Source organism: Lithobates pipiens, unplaced genomic scaffold, assembly GCF_037356315.1.
Source record: "Lithobates pipiens isolate NorthernLeopardFrog02 unplaced genomic scaffold, aLitPip1_a1.2 Scaffold_8, whole genome shotgun sequence".
NCBI classification, from domain to species: domain Eukaryota; kingdom Metazoa; phylum Chordata; class Amphibia; order Anura; family Ranidae; genus Lithobates; species Lithobates pipiens.
The window spans coordinates 9,900,048-9,925,171 of NW_027507903.1; the positions used below are offsets into that span (position 1 = coordinate 9,900,048).

General features: G+C 45.5%; 1 protein-coding gene across 4 annotated transcripts in view; it reads left to right on the forward strand.

The window, feature by feature from the left end:
- Window positions 1–25,124, forward strand: part of LOC143962650 (multiple epidermal growth factor-like domains protein 11) — a 981,904-nt gene that overhangs the window by 659,552 nt on the left and 297,228 nt on the right. For 3 of the 4 annotated variants that reach the window (XM_077471983.1, XM_077471984.1, XM_077471985.1), the window contains exons 9-10: window positions 2,777–2,989; window positions 16,218–16,392. In XM_077471983.1, the coding sequence (XP_077328109.1) occupies window positions 2,777–2,989; window positions 16,218–16,392 (388 nt within the window). The remainder of the gene's footprint in view (window positions 1–2,776; window positions 2,990–16,217; window positions 16,393–25,124) is intronic. The other variant, XM_077471986.1, reaches the window with a different exon arrangement.

A 25,124-nucleotide genomic window follows, 5' to 3' on the forward strand; every position in this document is an offset into this window, starting at 1 on the left:
GCGGAAGGAATTTGTTCGGGGCCCACCGACTCCGGTACCCCCCTCACCCTTAGGTTGCTCCTCCTGCCTCTATTGTCGAGGTCTTCTAAATGACGGTTAATTTCAATCAAATGGGCAGAGTGGGATGCAGCGGTGGCTTCCAGCCTGACTATAGCTCTGTCTCTCCTGCCCTCCGCCCTCTCCATAGTAGTCATCTTTTCAGTCAGTGACAATAGGTCCGCTTTTAAGTCAGTGATTGCAGAAAAGAGAGTAGTTTTGATGTCTGCGGCAATGGAGGTCATATCTCCTAATGTGAGAGGATGATTGGGATGCCCTGATCCGCTTACCGCGTCCTCCGCCGCCGACTGGGACCCGTCGCTGAGTTCTTCCTCCTCGCCTCGTGTCAGTGCCATCTTGGTCGGCGTGTTGCGGCCGGAGCGGGTCTGGGTGGCGAAGATATCCTGGATGCTGCGGGTGCATGAGGGAGCGGAGGGCCGGCCCGATCGTGTCCCCGTGTTGTGGCGCCCTGATTTGCTCATTTTCGCCTGCGGTACTGCCAAGGAGAAGGCTACAGGACTGCGGGTCTCCCGGAGCTCTGGGTTCAGGCAGCCATTCTCCGCGCGCGCCAAGCCACGCCCCTTGAGCTTTTTTTTTATGTGAAATGTGTAAATATATGTTAAAAGGTGCAAAATATTAACAAACAAAGCAATTTTTTTTTTTAATTATTAATAGTTTATAAAATAAAGGTGAACAACAAAAAAATCAGGCAGCAAAATAATTAAATGGAGAAGGAGAATAAGGAGTTAATTAAGGCTGATTAGAGTATATTAAGTGTTAATAAGGGGTTAAATATATATAACATTTATCTATATATATGTGTATATATATATATATATATATATATATATATATATATATATATATATATATATATATATATATATAATATATATTTTTTTTTACTAGGTTGCATTAAACTGGCTTCATCTGGAGATCAATGTTCATCCCTTTGATCTGTAGATGAATAAACAGGAAGATACAAAAAGAAACAATGCTTCTTTTTTTATATTTATTTTAATTTTTTTTTTAATCTTTTTTTTTATATTTCTGTTTCAGCAGCTGAGCAATGTTGTTGATAAACATTGCTCGGTTTCTTATTTTTGTTCTGACAGCTCCAATTGCTGGGACTTCATTTATACTTCAGCTGTCCAATCATGTGCAAGATAAATACACTATGTTGTGAAAAGTATTGGGACGGCTGACTTTACATGCAGGTGACCTCTAATGCCATCCCAGTCTTAGTCCGTAGGGTTCAATATTGAGTCGGCCCACCCTTTGCAGCTATAACAGCTTCAACTCTTCTGGGAAGGCCGTCCACAAGGTTTAGGAGTGTGTCTATGGGGATGTTTGACCATTCTTCCAGAAGTGCATTTGTGAGGTCAGGCACTGATGTTGGATGAGAAGGTCCGGCTCGCAGTCTCTGCTCTTAGGCTCCATGCACACTGGGCTTAAAAAAACTCCGGTCCCCCGGCAGATAAAAAACGATCATATAGAGCTTTTTTGTAGTAAGTTTGCATTTTTTCTGCCAGAAAGTTCCAATCAGGAACACAAAGCAGAATGTTTTTTTTTCCTGACGCTAAACATTGAGCTTAAAATATGCATGTAGTCGTCCTAATGTGCATGGACACACATTGAGCTGCTTCTACAGGCAGGAAACAAAACTCCAGTAGAAGCAGCGATTTTTAAGCCGGTGTGCATGCAGTCTAATTCATTCCAAAGGTGTTCTGTCGGGTTGAGGTCAGGACTCTGTGCAGGCCAGTCAAGTTCCTCCACCCCAAACTCACTCATCTATGTCTTTATGGATCTTACATTGTGCACTGGTCCAAATCATTTGGTGGAGAAGGATTATGGTGTGGGGGTTGTTTTTTAGGGGTTGGGCTTGGCCTCTCAGTTCCAGTGAAGGAAACTCTTAAGGCGTCAGCATACCAAGACATTTTGGACAAACATTGTGGACGGCCTTCCCAGAAGAGTTGAAGCTGTTGTAGCTGCAAAAGGCGGGCCAACTCAATACTGAACCCTACGGACTAAGATCGGGATGCCATTAAAGCGGAGCTCCACCCAAAAATGGAACTTCAGCTTTTCCGGTTCCTCCCCCACTCCGGTGTCACATTTGGCACCTTTCAGGGGGGGGGGGGGAGAGCAGATACCTGTCTAATACAGGTATTTTGCTCCCACTTCCGGGCATAGATACCCGTGCCACCCGCGGGTATCTACGCCACTTCCCCCCCAGCTGTCCTTTGGGATGCCAGAAGACAGCAGGGACAGTGGGATAGCACATGTGCAGTAGGGAACCAGGAAGTGTTGCCGCAAGGCTTCACTTCCTGATCCCCTTACCGAGGATGGCAGCGGCAGCACCCGACAGCCGGGTATACAGGGATGGATCTGCTTCGGGTGCCGACATCACGGGTGCCCTAGACAGGTAAGTGTCCTTATTTTAAAAGTCAGCAGCTGCAGTATTTGTAGCTGCTGACTTTAAAAAAATCTGCAGAACTCCGCTTTAAAGTTCATGTGTGTGAAGGCAGGTGTCCCAATACTTTTGACAACCTAATGTATTTTTCTTGCACATGATTGGACGTTGAAAGCCAGCAGAGTTTCACCTTATTCACTAAAATAAGTGCAAATTCCCTTGCAAAGTAAACACTTTATTTTCCTTTAGTAAATCAACCCCATTGATCCAATAGGAAGACCAATGACGCTGTTCCCATGCCATTAACTCTTCTCGCTCTGTACTCTGCAGGTGCCAGGAGGAGTGCCCCATAGGTACATATGGTTACCAATGTACAGAACGGTGCGACTGTCAGAACGGAGCCAAGTGTTACCACATCAATGGGGCCTGCTTGTGTGAGCCGGGCTTTAAAGGCATCCTCTGTGAGGAGCGAGTGTGCGCAGAAGGACTGTACGGCCTCAAGTGTAACAAGAACTGCCCCTGTAACCTGACCAACACCCGCAGGTATGGACCGTGTGTGTTCTAGAATTATCATTCCTGAGTTCTGAAAGTAAAGATGACCTGAGTTTCCATTGCTGACCTCTCCCACTGAATATACTAAACACCTGACTGATCCAGTGGCTTCAATGAAGTATGCTGGGCAGGAGTTCTAACTTCACTGGCTGCATACTTGTTCAAGACCAATAATTGAAAATAGGTTAAAGCCAGGGACAAGCAGGCAAATGGCATTTGTGAAGGTCAACAATGGCTACCAACATGTTTCTCCCCATACAGGTTTTCTCAAATGTCACATAAGTCTGGTGTAGCGCCTCTAGTATGTGTGCCAGATGTAGATATGTTTGTTGTTAATGTAGGTAAAAAATTATTTTAGCTTAGGTCTAGGCTTGAGCTATGAATCTGGATCAGGGCTCAGTGACTCGGGGCTGCATGACTCATCCTAGCAGCCTCTCTGATGCCTCCCTCTATTTTCTGGGACAATGGAGAATGTTCTAGACCTAGTGGGTGGAGGTTAGGAGGAGCTGAGGTCTTCAGCCAATCCCCAGTGAAGGGCTAGTAGAGGGCAGGCCACTTCATAAATAGGCATGAGTCATGCCAGCGGGGCCAGTCGGGTGGGAGATGGAGATATAGTGCTAAGGAGGCTGTCGGTGGTCCGGGCTAGGGTGCTGACACCAACAATGAGGCACCATTCCTTCCACTGACACCAATGGTGGAGCACTATTCAGCCTACCGACCAACAATGAGGCACCATTCCTTCCAGTGACACCAACGGTGGAGCTTTATTCAGCCTACCGATACCAACAATGATGCACCGTTCCTTCCAGTGACACCAACAGTGGTGCACTATTCAGCCTACCGATACCAACAATGAGGCACCATTCCTTCCACTGACACCAACGATGGAGCACTATTCAGCCTACTGATACCAACAATGAGGCACCATTCCTTCCACCGACACCAACAATGGAGCACTGTTCAGCCCACCAGCACTAACAATGGGACATTATTCTTTCCACTGACACCAACGGTGGAGCACTATTCAGCCTACCGACCAACAATGAGGCACCATTCCTTCCAGTGACACCAACGGTGGAGCTTTATTCAGCCTACCGATACCAACAATGATGCACCGTTCCTTCCACTGACACCAACGGTGGAGCACTATTCAGCCTACCGACCAACAATGAGGCAACATTCCTTCCAGTGACACCAACGGTGGAGCTTTATTCAGCCTACCGATACCAACAATGATGCACCATTCCTTCCACTGACACCAACGGTGGAGCACTATTCAGCCTACTGATACCAACAATGAGGCACCATTCCTTCCACCGACACCAACAATGGAGCACTGTTCAGCCCACCAGCACTAACAATGGGACATTATTCTTTCCACTGACACCAATAATGGCTCATAATTCCTCTCACTGATATAAACAATTGAGCCCCAATACCAGTGATGGGTTACTATCCTACTGACCCAAAGGCGCTATTTTTTTTTTTTTTACTCCCTAAGACCACCAAGCCTGAGACATTGTCTACTCCCACTCCCACTGTTTAGCCCCCCCCCCTCCCCCTAAAGTCTGATGGACAGCAAACTGGCCCTTTTTTTCTTTTTAGAAAGTTTGGAGACTCCTTCTCCGGAGGAACCCTTAAAATAATTCTCACAACCCCGGAAGTCCTTACCAAAACAAATTCATCAGGGGCAATGGAAAAAATGCCCCTTTCTTTGGGAGTCAGTGGAAAGAAAACCCTCCTTATAATGGCGAACAGAATGCAAATAGGGTTGCCACCATAACCCTTTAAACCCAAACACATATTAATTACACAGGTTGTGTGGCTGATCGAGGTGGTAGTTAAGCTCACCTAGTGCCTGCATTAAATTAGCCTCAGAACCTGTGTAGCTCATATGTGTTTGGGTTTAAAGGGATGAGGTGGCAACCCTAATGCCGCGTACACACGAGCGGACTTTTCAACATCCAAAGTCCGACGGACTGAGTCCGTCAGACTATTCAATCGTGTGTGGGCTGCAACAGACTTTTGACTCGCCAAAGTCCGAAGGACTTTAGAATATGGAACATGCTTCAAATTTTCCCGACGGAACTCCGCCGGACCCGGTCCCTTCGAAAACTCCGCTCGTGTGTATGCTATTCCAACGGACTAAAACCGACGCTAGGGCAGCTATTGGCTACTGGCGATGAACTTCCGTATTCGAATCCAGTCGTACGTCATCACGTTCGAATCCGTCTGAGTTTAGTGTGATTGTGTGTGGCCAAGTCCGCTCCGCCGAAAAGTCCGTCAGAACTCCGTCGGAACTCCGGCAGAACTCCGACGGAACTCCTTCGGAAGTCTGTCGGACATAAGTCCGCTCGTGTGTACGGGGCTTAAATGCAACCATTACAGAAAGCCAAAAAGACTTTGGTGCCATGCTGCTGGTTCTGCCAAGTGGCATTGGTCTGGGAATTAGGCAGGCATCGGCATCAGATGGGATGACGGTCAATCAGTCCCAGCTCCAGAAACCCAAAGCAACCTCTGGAAGAACCTTAAGGTTTCACGGAATCTTGAATGAGAATGGCTTCTGTAGACAGCCTATTGCTTTTAAAAGGACTCTCATAAACGTAGAGTACATTGAAAACGGCATATTATACATAAGGATTGTTCACAATGAGCTGGTCTCTTTCACATTCATATTTAAAAAACATTAAACAGACTATATATAGTTCTCCTTTAAGCTGCCCATACATATGCAGTGCGGTGTTGCTCCGCAGAATCTGAATTAAACAGATCACAACAGTTAACCGAAAAACACCTGGCGGAAAAATCAAACCGACACGTTGAAAAATGATTGTTCCAATTACCTGGGGCTGCCCATAGAGAGACGTACAGTGGATGGGCATGGAGGACAACAAAGGAATCTTCTTTTATAAAATAATTAGATGCAGAGGCGTAACTAAAAGCCAGGTTCAAAATCTGAACAATGGGCTTCCAAAATTTCATGCAAAGCCACTTGAATGTTCTGCTTAACTCCTGGCTTGATAATATATAATTATGTGGTAGTACAGTATATTATTTTCAGTATTATTATCATACACACAGTGCAGTTACAATACAATTCAATACAGAAGGGTTACAAGGGCCCTGCTCATGAGAGCTTACAATCTAAGGGTAAAAAGAAGTGATTCAAAAGGTAGTAACTGTGCGGGGAGGAGTTTGAGACAGTAAAATGCGTTTTTTGGGAGGAGACGGGATGGGCTTCTCTGAAGAGAAGGTTTCAGGGATCGCTTAAAGGTGGACAGAGAAGGAGTTAGCCCTTGTACACATGGTCGGAGATTCCGACGGAATGTGTCCGATCGGACCGTTTTTTGATAATCCGACTGTGTGTGGTCTTCATCGGACTGTTTCCGTCGGAGTATCCGACCGACAAAGTTTTCCAACTTGTCGGTAAAATTTTCCGACAACATGAACCGATCGGACTTTGTCCGATCATGTGTAGAGAATTCCGATCGGACAAAGTGCCACGCATGCTCAGATCAAATTCCTACACCAAAGCTATTGGCTACTAGCCTGAACGTAGTCCCGTCGTGACGAAATAACATCATCACGTTCTGAACAATCGGATTTTCCGACAACTTTGTCCGACCGTGTGTATGCGACAGTTTCGGACAAAATCCGACGGATTTGGTTGTCGGAATGTCCGACCGTGTGTACAAGGGCTAACAGTAGCTGGTCAGATTTGGGTAAAGAGTTCCAGAGGGAGAGGCTCCTGGAGACAAGCATGGGAGGAGGTAACAAAGGACCTAGAGATTAGGAGGCCTTGGGAGGGGCAAAGAGAAATTTCCAGTTGATATTTCGAGATGAGGTTGGGGATGTAGCTCTGGGAAGGGTCCTTTTTATGTCGTTTATATTTTGAAATGTATTAACTGAGCGACTGAAAGACATCGAAGGGATTGAAAGATTGGGGGTGGCAGATGCTGGGTTGGTTGGTAATAGGGATGAGTTAAGGTTCGGGCCAAGCTCGCAGGAAACTGTCAAATGATAGTAAGTCGCCAGCCCAGTCAGTTGACACATGGCTATACCGGACAATGTCGTTGGCCAAATCTGGCCAGGTGCCCAGATTAGGTCAATGATGTCACCACCACCCCCCCCCCCCCCCTTTTTATGTGTGGCTAGGTGGTTGGGAATTCCCTGGATACAGCTGAATAAACAAGTGGCCCGCTGCCATGTGAATGCTTCCTGCAGGTGTAGCTCAACACTATTACCAATTGCTCAGTATGTACCACCCCTTTCTGTCAATCCCTCAATCTGGCCTGACCTTTGGCTCAACCATATTACCAACTGATCAGCATTTACCAACCCTCTCGGCCAATCCGTCAGCTTGGCCTGAACCTTAGCTCAACACTATTACCAACTGCTCAGCATCTACTACCCATCTCGGCCAATTTGTCTAGCTGGCCTGAACATTAACTCAACACTATTACCAACGGCTTAGCATCTACCACCCATCTTGGCCAATCCATCAACTTGGCCTGAATCTTAGCTCAACATTATTACCAACTGCTTAGCATCTACCACCGATTTCAGTCAATCCTTAAACCTGTCCTGAATCTTAGCTCAACACTGTTACCAACTTCTAAGCATCTACCACACATCTCAGGCAAATCTCTCAACTTGTCCCGAACCTTAGCTCAACACTATTACAAACTGCTCAGCATATACCACCCATCTCTGCCAATCCCTCAACCAGGCCCGAACCTTAGCTCAACACCATTACCAACTGCTCAGCATCTGCCACCCTCTCCGCCTTTCCCTCCCCCCAGCCTGAACTTTAGCTCATCACTAGTGGCTAAGGTGTATGAATCTGGCAGCAGCATCTTCATAGACTCCAAAGGCCTATTGGAGACTCATAATCCTCTTTGCAGGGGGGGCATGGTTTTAAGAATGTCATGTGGGCATGTAGCTATTGTGGGGTAGAAGAAATTCTGTGGCCATGCTCCACATGTAGGCCAGTAAACACAGGCCTTGTACACACTGCCTTGGCGAGGCAAAATTGGTAAAAACAGGTTGCACTTGGCATGCGGTACCACCACCAAACTCAACCCATTCAAGTAAATGTAGAAAGAAAACAATACCCACGCTCAACCACAAAAACTGTTTCTTGTGTCCGAGAACCAGTGCTCTGGCTTAGGTGCCTCCACACTCCAATAGTAGCACTTGTAGTAAAGTCAAGCCAGCTACTTGATACCAACCATAAAATGCAAGTCTTTACTGGCTACATAATGGAACACATCTGTAACAAGCTAACGCTTTTCGGGAGGAGGCTACTATAGCCCAAACGGTTGTTACAGTTGTGTTCCATTGTGTAGCCAATAAAGACTTGCATTTTATAGATGGTACTGAGTAGCTTGACCTTACTATACATTGAAGTGAATGGTGCTGCAACTGCGCTACAACAGCGTGTTAGGCATACAGCTGCAGTCAGGGGCAGACTGACAACTCATGGGGCCCCCAGGCAGTAGGAGAGTATGGGGCCCCCAGACAATCAGAGATTATGGGGCCACACAGTATACACACACACACACAGTATACACATACATGTACACACAGTATACGCATACATCTACACACAGTATACACATACATGTACACACAGTATACATAGACATGTTTCTATTGGCTGAGAAGGTACTGGAGAGGTGGGGAAGCTATAATCTCTGGATTTTTAGACCAAAAGTATGTCGATAAGGGACATTTCAGAGACAGATGTAAAAAAAACACAGATTTTTACATACTGTCCCTGGTTTTACTGAGGCTGGCAACCCTGATGGGGCCCCCTAGTGGCCCAGGGCCCCCGGGCAGTGCCCGAGGGGCCGAATGGTCAATCCGCCCCTGGCTGCAGTAGAATGAGGAGGCATCACCAGCACTACTTTGCAATCGTATACACTTTTTTCAGGGCAATGCACATTAGTCAAGAAGGCCCATGATTTGGGGCCATGCAGGGTCAAAACAACGTAGTGACAAAGTGTATATGATTGCAACAGAGTGCTGGTGACGTCTCATCATTCTACTATGGTTTATCTGGAACCATCTACTATTTTCACTGTGAGCACCAATCTGTCACCAAGGTTGAGCACGCTAAGGAGTGTAGTCCTCATCTTCTGACTGATGTGATCTCTCAGGCGTGCAAATTGCAGCACCGGAGGCTTTCGATGGTTAACATAGGCATTATGGAGGTAATAGATCACTTCTGAGCCGACCCCGTCAAATGCCTCTGATCCACCGTGGATCGCTTTTCAGAGACCTTCTTGTGCTGCTTTTTCCTTCCCCCATTCTGAGGGATTACGAGAGACTAATACCAAGTCCTATTCAGGTACCCAAGTCCTATTCATCTCCACGGAGTTCCGCTTTTAAAAGAAATTATCCACTGAAGAAATACTCAACAGCGAGATATAAATGACGTACCATTCGATTTTAGACACCAATGTGACACTATATACATTTCCCAAAAATCCAAGAAAACACGAAAAGGTGTTTTTATATTTCAGTATGGTGGGTGGATGGGAAGTTATTTTGGCCGGAGAGGGTTGTATGAATTTCTCCGGATCTGCCTAGCTCAGCTGTTTTGAAATTGGCTTTGGCTATGGGTATTTCAGAACCTCTGATGCCGTGTACACACGACCGGACTTTCCAGCAGACCAGGTCAGACGGTCTTCCCGATGGACTTTCGGCAGAGGTCCGTCTGACTTTCCGAACGAACGGACTTGGCTACACACGATCGGACTAAGTCCGTTCGAAAGTCTGTTTGTTTTGAACGTGATGACGTACGACGGGACTAAAAAAGGAACTTCAATAGCCAGTAGCCAATAGCTTCCCTTGCGTTGTATTTGGTCCGTCGGACCAGCACACAGACGAACCGTTTTCCCGATAGGAATTGAGTCTCTCGGACAGATTTGAAACATGTTCTATTTCTAGGTCCGTCGGTTTTTTTTTTGGTTTTTTTTTACAAAAAACGATCGAATTAGACCACACACGATCGGGTTGTCCAACGTACTGATTCCGTCAGACCTAGTCTGCCGGAAAGTCCAGTCGTGTGTATGCGGCATGACGCTAGTAGATAATGTCGCGGTTGACTCCGGGTGTACATATAGGATTTCCTTTACAATGCTGCTGTAACTGAAGGAAGGTTCTCCACACTCACATACCATTAGATACACTCTGCCATGTAATGTATCTAATGCTGCGTACACACGGGCGGACTGTATGGCGTACTTAGTCCGTCGAAACACATTTCAGAGGACAGTCCGCTCGTGTGTGGGCTTCAGCGGACTTTTTCAGCGTGCAGTCCGGAGTACTAAGAATTTCGGATTTTTCGAAATTCTGTCCGTCATACTTTGGTTTCAGCGGACAATCCGCTCGTCATTATGCTAGTCGGACGGACTAAGAATGACGCATGCCCAGAAAAGATTTACACGGCGGAAGGGTGCATTGCTGTGTATTGGACTTCCTATTTCTAGTCCCGTCGTACGTGCTGTACACGTCATCACGCAAGCTTTCGAAGGACTGTTTGGGTATCCGTGTGTGGTCAAGTCCGTTCAGTGGAAAGTATGACGGACTGTCCGTCGGATTGTATGACGGACTAAGTACGCCATACAGTCCGCTCGTGTGTACGCGGCATAACCAGAATATACATGACATGGAGAATTGATGCTAAAAAATAGAGGAAGGTTACCATTTTCAGACACAAACGCCCTTATTAATAGGACAACGTAGAGAGGCCATCTTTAATATTGATTGGACCCTGGGCAAAACTTTTCTTGGGTCCCCCCCCCATGCGGTTTTGCTCTCCACCTGCTCTGAGACATACAATAAATAGCAGCTAGACTCAAAATCAGTTTACTGAATCAGATTAGGCAGCTATTGCGATTGGTTGCCAGAGGATACAGTACCATTACCGCTCACTGACTGGTTGCTAGAGGTTACAGCACACATTACAGCTCACTGGTTAGTTGCTAGAGGTTACAGCACATGATTTCTGCTTGTTGATTGGTTGCTAGAGATTACTGTGGATATGACCTCAGAGGGGTATGATATACATATCAATGCAACCGGCCGCCGCTATTATATATGAATGCCGCCACTATTTACATATGAGTGCCGGTGATTTAAATGTAAACACAGGGTCTGAAGGTGAGTCATCTGTACACAACAATAGGGCAGAGCTGAGCAGCATTAGTAGCAGCACTTCACACTGAGATATCGGGACACAGCACAGGATTAAAACCTCAAGTGGCGAAGGACTTTAAACCAGGATAGATGGCAAGTATGAGGCAGCTGCTTTGGGCCCCCACAACAATGACAGGGTCCAGGGCAGCTGCCCCTTTTGACCTGCCTTAAAAACCTGCCCTGCTAACAACCCAGAGCATCCATCAGATTTCCATTGATTGTAGTCGATTTATTGAAAAATTAAATGTCTTTGGACAACCAAGGTACGTTTATAAACGTCCTGGTATTCCAGGGGTTTAGACAAGCTCGCAGCTGCCGCAGGATCCTTGAGTTTGGTACTGATTTGTTCATCCGGCTCCCAGCTTTCAATTAAAAGTGTAAAAGTGATCTGGGTGGCTGTAGAGGGTTTGTGAAGCGCCTCCACCAAACTCGCTGAATGAAAAAATAATAATAAATTACTCCGGCAATACAAAAATGTGAACAAATGGTGTGAACCCCCCTCCCACCATTCCATACCAGGCCCCTTGGGTCAAGTATGGATTTTAAGCTGAACCCCGTGCCAAAATATAAATAAAAAGGTGTGTGGTCACCCCCAAAACCCATACCAGACCCTCAGCTGAGCATGCAGCCTGGCAGGCAAGTAAAGGGGAGGAGGAGTGAGTGCCCTCCCCTTCTAAAACATACTAGGCCACATGCCCTCAACATTGTACCCCTACACATTCACCCAAAAAAAGTGTCAAAAAAGAAATAAAAAACATACACAGTTTTTACAATTCTTTTATTAAAAATAAAAAAACAATGTCCCCCGATGTAGATCCATTGACGTCCGCCGCACCTCTGGACCCCCAAAAAAAAGCCTGTAAAGAAGGCTACCGCTGTCTGCCTGCTCCACCATGTGAAGTTCTTAAATAGGTGAGGGGCGGATCCACCTGTCGATGTCACCTGGTGGCACCGCCCCTGTGACGTCACTGACTGGTGCATGCTGGGCCGGTGACATCACAAGGGGCGGTGCCACTAGGGGACGTCACTGGGTGGCCCCATCCCTTGCCTATTTAAGAACTGTCACATTGCGGAGCAGGCAGATGGCTGTTGTAGGCGGAGCTTCTTCTTTTTTTTGGGGGGGGGGGTCTGGCAGTGCAGCGGGCTTCATGACTGATGATTGATCTACATCGGAGGACATTGTTTTTTATTTTTAATAAAGGAATTGTCAAAAACTGTGTGTGGGGTTTTATTTCCTTTTGACACTTTTTTTTGGTGAATGAGTAGGCGTACAATGTATCTCCTACTCTTTCACATGGGGGGGGGGGGGGCATGCAGGGCTCAAGTCCAGCGGGAACGCATGGGAACGGAGTTCCTGTACTTTTTCCATAGCAGGAACTCAGTTCCCTTTAGCAGGACTGGCCTTTGAACAGCGGCGGGCTGAGCTGGGAGGGCAATCTGCTGCGCTGCATTCTGGGAGTTGTAGTCCGGACCACGCTCAAGTTCCTGATGGCGGTGGGTGGAGAATGGAGAGAAGTGAGCAACGCAGGAGGAAACTAAAACTCCTGAGTCCCAAACACCGGCTGTGAGTGTCCTGGTGTAATGGCAAACGTCGTAGGATCGGCATGCCTGGTGTGTGATGTCACAGGTGTGCCCCATTCCACTCTCCTTCCCAATTCCTCCTCCTTCACCCCGCTGCCGCACACATCTCCACTACTACCGATACCACCTAGCCTCCGCTCTACGGGGCCACCGCTGACACCTCATGGTCAACGAAGGAACAGCACCACACCGCTGTCAGCTCATCACCTCGCTGACAGGTTAGTTGAGATCTCACCAGCCCCCACTCGTCCAGGAACTGGAAATTACTGGGGGGGGGGGGTGAAGGGGGGCAGAGGACATTACTGGGGGGGTGAAGGGGGCAAAGGACATAACTGGGAGCGGGAGTGAAGGGATGTTACTGGGGGGGGCGTGAAGGGCACAGAGGACATTACGGGGGGGGGGACGGAGTGAAGGATACAGAGAACACTAGGGGGCAGAGTGAAGGGGGCAGAGTTCCCGGCATTGCCCTTTACATAAGAGTCTGCAGGATTCCCCCTTACACTGCAAGGGGGAACTCTGCGGACCCTGATGTAAAGGCGATATACACACATTTTGTATTTTTGAGGTGGGGGGTGGGGGATCTTGGGTGAGTTCCTTTCCTTTTTTTCCCAGGACTTGACCACTGGGGGCATGATCTATGGGCCTCTTTGTTAAAGGGGGCTTCCATATTCCGATATGCCCCCCGCTCCCAGAGACCCCCACACCCAGGGTTGTGGGGAAGAGGCCCTTAATCCCATCACCATGGGGACAGCTTGCTTTGGGGTGGGGGGCAGAGACTCCCCTGCCCCAAAGCACCCCCCATGTTGAGGGCATGTGGCCTGGTATGGTTCAGGAGGGGTGCGGGCCATATGGTATGGATTTTGTGGGGGATCTCACGCCATTTTTTTTTTTTTTTACATTTTGTCAGGGAGTTCCCCTTAAAATCCCTGCAACGTTTTATTTCACTTTTTTTTTTTACCGGCAAATGTTTTTTTTTACATTCAGTTGTCAGCAGGGAAGCCCGCTGACAGCTGATGACTCATCCGTTGTTAAGGACACGGCAGCTGCCTTCTCTGCCCCGCTCCTTAACAACCAGCAGCATATTAGAAGAAATATTACAAAAGAGTGATTGAAAAAGTCCAGGATCTGCTGCTGATTGGTGAAAAAGTCTGGTGATACTATTTATAGTATTTTTTGCCTACACCTGTGTTAGACCCTCAGTGATAAACCTAATTCTAATTAGTCTTTGTTAAAAAACAAAGTGATAAGGTGTAGAAACTATGTTATCCCTAAAGTGTTAAGGGGAAAAATAGAAGAAAAGATTTAACAATTACTTATGTGATGTGTTAAAATGTGTTAGACCCCCCTAATCAATTGACTGGTGAAATAAATTAAATAAATAACATCTACACCTCATCACTTTGTTTTTTATAGTTGGCTAATTAGAATTAGGTTTATCACTGAGGGTCTAACACAGGTGTAGGCGAAAAAAAATACTATAAATAGTATCACCAGACTTTTTCACCAATCAACAGCAGATTCTGGACTTTTTCAATCACTCTTTCGTAATATTTCTTCTAATATTTTTCTTTTAACATTTTTGATTTTGATTTTTTGGGCCACATATATCTACGACACAGAGGGTCCAACACATTTTCATTCATTTTTCTTTCCATTCACCCATATTTTACCATATTTCTTTTGATCATAGTAGGAGTGAACAAGCATACTCATAATCATATTCATTTTTCACCTTGACCACTTTCTTCGGCCAAAACTTCTGTCAAACACCAGACAGAGGGTCCAACATGGAAATCCATTTATTTGTGGTATTTTTTTCTAGTTTTCTTTTTGGATTTTATAGGCCGACTTCACACAGAACTTTTTATGTAGCAGCACTTTGTAAGCATATTATATATCAACATATCATATTTTTTCTTCCATTGGGTCAGAGGGTTAGCGCCATTCCTACACTTTTTCTTTTTCTCATTTCTCTTACTCTACCTGTGGGTAGAAGTAAATTGTAGAGGCAGTTTCTCCCCTCTAAACCATAATTGCACTTTTTCATATACTCAGTGACGCAGTATCATCTTTTATTTTTCTTAAGGGGGAACTCTGATGGGGACACTGATGTAAGGGGAAAACTCTGGGGACATCTGATGTAAGGGGGAGTTCTGATGGGGAGTCGTTTGTAAAGGGGGGTATTGATGTAAGGGGGGACTAATGGAGACATTGATGTAAGGGGAGTCTCTGATGGGCACTGATGTAAGGGGGAAACTCTGATGGGGGACACTTATGTAGGGGGGAATGCTGGTGGGGACACTGATGTAAGGGGGAAACTCTGGGGACACCTGATGTATGGGGGGAACTCTAGGGACACCTGATTTAAGGGGGAGTTCTGATGGGGAATCCTTTGTAAAAGGTGGTATTGATGTAAGGGGGGGACTAATGGAGACATTGATGAAAGGGAAGTCTCTGATGGGCACTGATGTAAGGGGGAAACTCTGATGGGGACACTTATGTAGGGGGGAATGCTGGTGGGGACACTGATGTAAGGGGGAAACTCTGGGGACACCTGATGTAAGGGGGAAACTCTGGGGACACCTGATGTAAGGGGGAGTTCAGATGGGCAATCCTTTGTAAAGGGGGGTATTGATGTAAGGGGGGACTAATGGAGACATTGATGAAAGGGGAGTCTCTGATGGGCACTGATGTAAGGGGGAAACTCTGATGGGGACACTTATGTAGGGGGGAATGCTGGTGGGGACACCTGATGTAAGGGGGAAACTCTGGGGACACCTGATGTAAGGGGGAGTTCAGATGGGCAATCCTTTGTAAAGGGGGGTATTGATGTAAGGGGAGACTAATGGAGACATTGATGTAAGGGGGGTCTCTGATGGGCAATGATGGGGGGGGGTGGCGACTTTATTTTATTCTCTTCTTAATCAAATCATGCTGGTTACAAAAAAAGATGCTAATAAAATGAATACATTTTTTTTTTTTCGGGCCGCAAATATTTGTAAAATATAGAGTGTGGCCCTTGTATGGAAAAGTTTGGAGCCCCTCTGATCTGAACAGATGCTGCCCATCAATATGCAATGCTTCAGAATCCCTGAAAGTTTTCAGTCTGATCCGGAATCGAAGTCTCGGTAGGATTACGCCTCTTATCTGAGCCGCAGTTTTCCTTCCTATTTCCTTTGTTTGCAAAATAATCTCTCTCTCTCCCTCCTTCTTCGCACATTTAAATAATAGATTTTTCTCCCCGAGGAGCCAGGTTACGGCAGATGAATGAACTGCAGGGCTACTGCGGGTGAATGAATTGCAGGAAGTAGGGTCCCAGCCTTGCTGGCCGCTGACACCACGATGTATGGCTTTAATTAGTGCTCCAGCGCACCCCACCGTTCCATACTGACAAGTCTTTCTCTGTCTCTCTCTTTTCTCTCTTCTCTCACAGCTGCCACCCTCTGTCTGGGGAGTGCACCTGCAGGGCAGGTTGGAGCGGCCTCTACTGCGAGGAACCCTGCCGCCCCGGCTTCTACGGAGAGGGCTGCCAGCAGCTGTGTGCTTGCTTCAACGGGGCCGACTGCGACGGCGTGACCGGGAGGTGCCTCTGCGCTCCAGGATACACGGTAGGAACAGGGTCAAGAATTCAGTTGGGCTTTAAAAAAAAAAAAAAAAAAAAAAGGAAATGGCAGTAACCTGTAGCAACCAATCAACATTTATTAATCCGAGTTCAGCGGAGGGGAATTAATCGTTTTTTCCTGGGCTGCTGCGCTTTGCACATGGCCATTGTTCTTTGCACGCCTTTATTTAACCAAAGTCCAATAGCCGGGCCTAGTCCGGTCTCTGGGGGAGTCAATTGGAGCCTTGAGCCTTATATATCTTTGTTTCAAGTGTTTATGTCTTAATATTTCTTTATAATTACATTGAGTTGTGTAGGAAAGTGTGCCTTGGGCTTCAAACGGAGGTCCTAGACTAGAGGCATGCGTGTTTACGGGCTGAGAATCGGTAACCTTTTATACAGGGAAGCATAACATTACAGTCATATGTGAAATTAAGCGATACGATACGTATTGATTTTCTAAGTGAGAAGAAGTTAACGCAACTCCTGCAGGGGACGGGTTTTAAGCTTAACTCCAGGGACAACATACACTATATTGTCACAAGTATTGGGACACCTGCCTTTACATGCACATGAACTTTAATGGCATCCCAGTCTTAGCTGCAGGAGAGAACTGATTCTTCCACATGCTGGTCCAGCCGCCTCCCTATCCCTGTGCTACTGCGCCCCTCCCCCCTGCAGCGCTGCCGGGGGTTTCCCCCCTCCCGCTTGCTGCTGCAGGGCATCTATCAGGAGGGACAGTGAGAAAGGAGGCGGTAAATGTATAATTTACTGGCCCCTTCCTTGTCTTAATGGATAGTCAGTGATCAGTACCAACCACTAACTGTTTTTTTTTTTTTTTTTTTTTTACTATGCCTCAGTTTATGAATGAACAGGATGTACAGAGCTCTTCCTGTTCATTCTTTCTGTGCAGCTGAGTCTGCAAAGAAAGGGACTGATGAATCGGTCCTCAATCCCCTTCTCGGTCTAAAAAAATGAGACATCAGGGGTCTGTTTAGGGCGAGAAAGGAGGCGGTAAATGTATAATTTACTGGCCCCTTCCTTGTCTTAACGGATAGTCAGTGATCAGTACCGATCACTGTGTGGATTTTTTTTTTTTTTTTACTATGCCTCAGTTTATGAATCAACGGGAAGCTCTGCACAGAGCTCTTCCTGTTCATTCCTTCTGTGCAGCTGAGGCTGCAAAGAAAGGGACTGTCAGAAACCATGAATCAGGCCAAGACAGAAGTTTAGTTACATAACACCTGTTTAATAATAAAAGAAAAAAAGAACAGATGTAGTCAAAACATAATCAAAGTTCAGTAACCGGAATGGATAGTCAGCCAAGCCAGAAGTCAGGGATCAATGTAGTGGAACAGCAAGCAGGATCTGGAGACAGAAGAGATGTCATCAAAGCAAGTCTTGAACAGGATCGCAGGAGAATGTTTCTGTGATGTTGACCAAGGCGAAGGCAGAGAACCTCTGGACTGGACAGCTTAAAGAGGAAGTAAACTCTGATGGGTTTACTTCCTCTTTGTTTCCCTGCAGAGATAAAGCATAATGGACTACTATGCATTGCATAGTAGTCCATTATGTGTCACTTACCTGACACAGGAGCCAGCGAAGTCACCGCTGTCCCCTGTAGCACGAAGCGTCTATCTTCCTTCCGGGTATTGCTGCTCAGGCTCTGTGAGTGGTCGGAGCAGTGATGACATCAGTCTGGCGCATGTGCGCGGGAGCCGTAATGTTTGCCTTCACTTGCGGCGCGCCCAGTGCACCTGCGCTGTTGTCTACGGTGCGCATTGCGCCGTAGAAAGCGGTGCCCTATTTTTGTAAAATATCTCCTTAACCATGTAGTTTAACCACTTTCAGACCGGACCAATTTGCTGGTCAAAGACCAGACCACTTTTTGTGATTCGACACTGCGTCGCTTTAACTGACAATTGCGCGGTCGTGCGACTTGGCTCCCAAACAAAATTGACGTCCTTTTTTTCCCCACAAATAGAGCTTTCTTTTGGTGGTATTTGATCACCCCTGCGGTTTTTATTTTTTGCGCTATAAACAAAAATAGAGCCACAATTTTGAAAAAAACGCATTCTTTTTTACTTTTTGTTATAATAAATATCCCCCAAAAATATATAAAAAAAACATTTTTTTCCCTCACTTTAGGCCGATACGTATTCTTCTACATATTTTTGGTAAAAAAAATCACAATAAGCGATTATTGATTGGTTTGCGCAAAAGTTATAGCGTTTACAAAATAGGGATAGTTTTATAGCATTTTTATTAATAATTTTTTATTATTTTTTTTTTACTAGTAATGGCGGCGATCAGCGATTTTTATTGTGACTGCGACATTGTGGGGGACCCATCGGACATTTTTGACACATTTTTGGGACCATTGTCATTCATACAATACTCACTGCTATATAAATGCAGTGATTCCTGTGTAAATGACACTGGCAGTGAAGGGGTTAACCAGTGGGTGGCAGTGTATGGGGTTAAGTGTTCCTAGGGGCGTGTTACTAACTGTGGGGGGGTTGGGCTTTCATTTAGTGAACACTGATCTCTGCTCCAATCACATGGAGCAGAGATCAGCGTCACTAGTTGCTAGGCAGAATGGAGAAATTTTGTTTACAACGGCATTTCTTCATGCGGCCGCCCCGTGAGGCGATCGCGGGTATGCCCGCGGCGATCAAGTCCGCGGGTCCCGCGACCAGACTCACGGAGGTCCCGACCAGCGCGGGAGCGCGCCGCCGGTGGCGCGCTCCCGATGGCAGGGCGGCACATTTAATCTTCAAAGCCAAAAAGGACCACTTCTCATATACAATCTCAACGGCCGCAAACCAACCACGGGAACTGTTTAAACTGGTTAATCAATCAATGAATCCGGTGTGCCTAGAACCCCCAGAAAGCGAATCCCAGGATTACTGTGACAAACTGTCGGATTTTTTCATCGATAAAGTCAAAACCATCAGGGAAACAATTTGTCAGAAGAAAACATCCAACCTCAGACAGCAAATACATAAAGAGGATGTCCGCACCAACATACCGCAACCGCCAAAATTTTCACTATCCCCAATTACCGTAGACACCGCAAAAAACATCATTAATAAACTGCGTGACAGTACCTCACCTATTGACATCATCCCCACAAAACTACTGAAAGAATGCTCCGACATCGTGGCTCCAACCATAACCCACCTCATAAACCGATCATTCCACGAAGGGATTGTTCCCAGCATCCTCAAACAAGGCATCGTCAAACCTCTACTCAAGAAACCAAACCTGGACCCTCAGGATCCAAACAACCGTAGGCCGATTACAAGCCTCAACACCATTTCTAAGATCATGGAGAAAGCTGTAGTACATCAGCTACAACTCCACCTGGATACTCACAAACTCCTGGACCCGCTGCAATCAGGCTTCCGCCCGGGTCATGGAACAGAAACGGCTCTCCTCAAGATTTGGGATGACGCCCTCGAAGCAGCAGATGACGGAGAGCCGTGTCTCCTCGTACTGCTAGACCTAAGTGCAGCGTTTGATACAGTAGATCACAATACTCTACTCGTCCGCCTCACAGAAGTAGCCGGAGTCCAAGACATAGATCTCCAATGGTTCGCGTCCTTCCTAGGAAATCGGTCACAGACAGTGAAACTAGGAAAATTCCTCTCCGAAACTTGGGCAGTCACCTGCGGAGTCCCTCAAGGCTCTCCGTTGTCACCCGTTCTCTTCAACATTTACATTCGCCCACTCCTTCAAATCATCAGATGCTCAGATCTCTGCTTCCACTCTTACGCTGACGACACGCAACTTTATTTCCGGATCAATGGAAAAAAAGATCACCAACAACAACTTGAAAACTGCCTCAAATCAATAGAGGATTGGATGACCATCAACTCCCTCCAGCTGAACCAATCAAAGACAGAGCTTCTTATCTTACACCCAAATCATAAGCCCGCAACCAAAACCTCCTGGTCTCCACCAACCGTCTTTGGGCAGACTATCTCCCCAAAGACCAAAGCGAAGAGTCTCTGGGTTATTTTAGACGCACAAATGTCAATGGATGCGCAAATAGGATCTGTAGTCAGTGGATCTCACCATCTGCTGCGCATGCTTCGCAGACTCCTCCCTTTTATCCCAAAGAATGACAAAGCAGTGGTAGTTGGAACAATCATTAATTCACGACTGGACTACGCAAACTCGCTTTACATAGGATTACCACAATATCAACTTGCGCGATTACAACTGATCCAAAACACGGCGGCAAGGCTGATAACAGGAAAAAAACCCTGGGAATCCATTTCTCCTTCACTGAGGAGCTTACATTGGCTAACCGTAAAAAATCGGATCATGTTCAAGACCCTTTGCCTCACCCACAAATGCGTGCATAGAGAAGCTCCGCAATACCTAATGGAGAAAATAAATCATTACACACCAAACCGCAGTCTTCGATCAGCCAACAAAAACCTCCTCCTCGTGCCCAAAGCCCGGTATAAATCCAAGGGTGATCGGAGATTCGCTGTCCAAGGGCCTCGGCTATGGAATGCTCTACCAATCAACATCCGCCAGGAAGAAAATCACCTGGCTTTTAGGAAAAGACTCAAGACCTTCCTCTTTTAGCAGATGATCAAAGCTCGCCACAGCGCCTAGAGGCGATTCAGTTCGCATTGTGCGCTATATAAGTATTTCATTCATTCATTCATTCAAAGGGACGTACATGTACGCCCATTTGCCTGCCCGTGCCATTCTGTCGACGTACATCGTCGTGCGCTGGTCGGCAAGTGGTTAAGGAGATATTTCTTGGACCTACAGATAAGCCTTAATCTAGGCTTACCTGTAGGTCAAAGTGGTTTTTAAGGGTTTACAACCACTTTAAGTAGGCAGGACTGACGAGCAGGATATCATCAACAGCTGAGTAACTGTGGAGAGATGGGAGCTGGCAATTAGCCGACAGATAAGCAGCCAGCTCAGAGAAAGAAGGGCTGAGCCCAGCCCTGACAGGGACTGATGAATCGGTCCTCAGTCCCCTTCTCTGTCTCAAAAATGAGACATCAGGGGTCTGTTTAGACCCCTGATATTTCACCAAAGACCCTAACCAGGGTTCCTAAAAAAATATTTAAAATAAAATTTAAAAAATAATATAAAATAAAATGGTAAAAAGTAAAAAAAAATAAAAAATAAACACTGCTGACACCAGTGATGGAACTACCAGGGTCACAATGGTTGCACTTGCGACTGGGCTTTGGCATTCCGCCACTGTGGGGGGACTCCAAGACGGCAGGAAGGTGGGCCGCTACAGGACCCACGATGGGAGCAAAATGCCCTGTGATCAATGGGAAGGGCCCCAGTTGGGGACCAGGGGGGGACCCTTCATGACTTCTTGCACCGAGGCCCAGAAGGTCCTAGTTACATCTGTGATTGGTCCCTTTTGTCTTCTGTTTTGCAAAACCAATAGAATTAAATTTATAAAAAAAAAAATAATAATAATAATAATTCATCAGTAACCATAACCAGCACTAAACCCCTATTTCCATACCAGTTCCATGATGTCACGTGCACATGGCTAGGATTGTATCCAGAAATGACAGTGACATAGAAAACCTTTTGGTGGCCCATTTTACTTCCCTAAGCCAGCAATGACCTCATTATTATCTATCATATTTAGACCTCGTTGACACTGTTTTATATGTTCTTTCTCACCTCTGAGAGCATGGAAGACATGGGAAGTCGGGGTCAGGCACGGGGTAAGAGGTCCTCCAAAAAAAAAGTCCTATTCTGTAATCAGCTCTGATCTCGGTAGGATTAGACTTTGATTCCAGGGCTGATGTAGTTGTAGATTTATCAGTAAGATGAGGATGAGCAAAATCACTTCATATGATGTGGTTAAAAAAAAAAAAAAAAAAAAAAAAACTGTACAAGCATTTATTGTGTTTAAAAAATATATTCAGGTTGATTTACTAAAGACAAATAGTCTGTTAACTTTACAAAGGAAATTGCACTTAGCTCAGTGAATGTGGTGAAAATTCTCATTGAAAGAAACTAGGAATATACTTATAACATTTTTGTTGCAATAAATACGAGTACCTTTTTTTTTTTTTGAGTACTCGCAGATACTAATTTCCGATACCTACCGCAACTACTTTGTTTACACTTCAGTTGTCAGCAATGGTACATAGCATTGAAATGCTATGAATAGATATATATATATATATATATATTTATTTATTTATTTATTTATTTGAGCTTTTTTTTGAGCTTTTTTAATGTGAAATGTATGACTAAATATATGTTAAAGGTGCAAAATATTAACAAACAAATCAAACAATTTTTTTTTTTAATTATTAATAGTTTATAAAAATAAAATAAAAACAATAAACAAAATCAGCAGCAAAATAATTAAGAAGGAAGGAAAATAATGAGTTAATTAGGGCTGATTAGAGTATATTAAGAGTTAATAAGGGGTTAAACAGAGGAACATTTAATAATGCTATATATATATATATTTACTTTTTTTACATAACAGATTGCTTTAAACTGACTTCATCTGCAGATCAAAGTTCATGAATAAACAGAAAGATACAAAAAGAAACAACGCTTATTTTTTTTAGATTTCTGTTTCAGCAGCTGAGCAATGTTGTTGATAAACATTGCTCGGTTGCTTATTTTTTTTTTTTTGACAGCTCCAATTGCTGGGACTTCATTTACACTTCAGCTGTCAACAGGGGAACCCCACTGACAGCTAAATGATTCATCGGTTGTTAAGGACGTGGTGGCCCCTCTCCTTAACAACCGCTAAATTTCCATGTTTTTTTAATTTTTACATTTTTTTTTTAACTGTTAGTGGAAGAATCCCGCTGACAGCTGAAAGAACTGAGCATGTAAGTAACAGTTTCAGGTATCGAAACATTTGCATGAGTGCCGATACTTGTGCAAATGCTTAGTATTGGCACTTATATCGGTATCGATAAACCCCTAGAAGAAACCCAAGGAAAATTTAAAAGACAGTATACTATATTGTCAAAAGTATTAGGACACCTGCCTTTACACGCACATGAACTTTAATGGCATCCCGGTCTTAGTCCGTAGGGTTCAATATTGAGTTTTTCAGCTATAACAGCTTCAACTCTTTTGGGAAGGCCGTCCACAAGGTTTAGGAGTGTGTCTATGGGAATGTTTGACCATTCTTCCAGAAGCACATTTGTGAGGTCAGGCACTGATGTTGGACGAGAAGGCCTGGCTCGCAGTCTCCGCTCTAATTCATCCCAAAGATGTTTGGGTTGAGGTCAGGACTCTGTGCAGGACAGTCAAGTTCTTCCACCCCAAATGTTCTCATCCATGTCTTTATGGACCTTGCTTTGTGCACTGGTGTGCAGTCATGTTGGAACAGGAAGGGGCCGTCCCCAAACTGTTCTCCCAAAAAGTTGGGAGCATGAAATTGGCCAAAATGTCTTGGTATGCTGACGCCTTCAGAGTTCCCTTCACTGGAACTAAGGGGCCAAGCAACCAAAACAACCCCCACACCATAATCCCCCCTCCACCAAATGCACAAAGCAAGGTCCATAAAGACTTTATGTTATTAGTAGTCTTTTTACATAGTGTGTGTTTTTATTTTTTTTGGGTTATAATAAATTTTGTACATGTTTAACTTTTTTTGAAGGAACGGTGGTATTCTAGTACCCATGTGAAGTCTGATTTGTACCGTCAATAGCGGTTTTTCTTTTCTTTCTTTTATTTCATTTTGAACTTCCTCTTCCAGCAGGTTGTATTCAGGAGATAAAGGTTTGATATATAATCTCATCTGTAATACAACAGATCTCCCGGAGAGGGTTTAAATTGGCAAGATTTAGGCTTGAAAATCTCTAATTATAGACGACTAATGCAAAACTGTGACAAACGCGCCCCCCATCAAGACCTTGTTCATCGGCTTCTGCTTTTATAATACACATAGTATAGCGCGCACTATGAGAAAGTTATCCATCGATCAGGATTGGCCAAGAATTTAGAGGGGAAATGTATAGCCCCCCAACCACTTTGTAATAGTTCCCCCTTACACCAGGTGTCCCCCTCACAGTTCCCCCCTTACACCAGGTTTCCCCATCAGAGTGCCTCTGACTCCTTACATCAAAGCCCTATAAGTTCTCCCCCTTACGTCAGGTGTCCCCATAAGAGTGCCCCCCCCCTTTACATCAGGTGTCCCCATCAGAATGACCCCTTGCATCAGGTGTCCCCGTCAGAGTTCCCCCTTACATCAGGTGTCCTCATCAGAATGACCCCTTACATCAGGTGTCCCCGTCAGAGTTCCCCCTTACATCAGGTGTTCCCATCAGAGTTCTCCCTTACATTAAGTGTATCAAAGTGCCCCACCTTACATCAGGTGTCCTCATCAGAGTTCCCTCTTACATCAGGTGTCCCCATCAAAGTGCCCCCCCTTACATCAGGTGTCCCCATCAGAGTACCCCCCCTCCCTTACATCAGGTGTTCCTATCAGAATGCCTCTTACATCAGGTGACCCCATCAGAGTTCCCCCTTACATCAGATGTCCCCATCAGAGTACCCCCCCCCTCCCTTACATCAGGTGTTCCTATCAGAATGCCTCTTACATCAGGTGACCCCATCAGAGTTCCCCCTTACATCAGGTGTCCCCATCAGAGTTCCCCCTTACATTAAGTGTATCAGAGTGCCCCCCTTACATCAGGTGTCCCCATCAGAGTTCCCTCTTACATCAGGTGTCCCCATCAAACTGCCCCCCCCTTACAT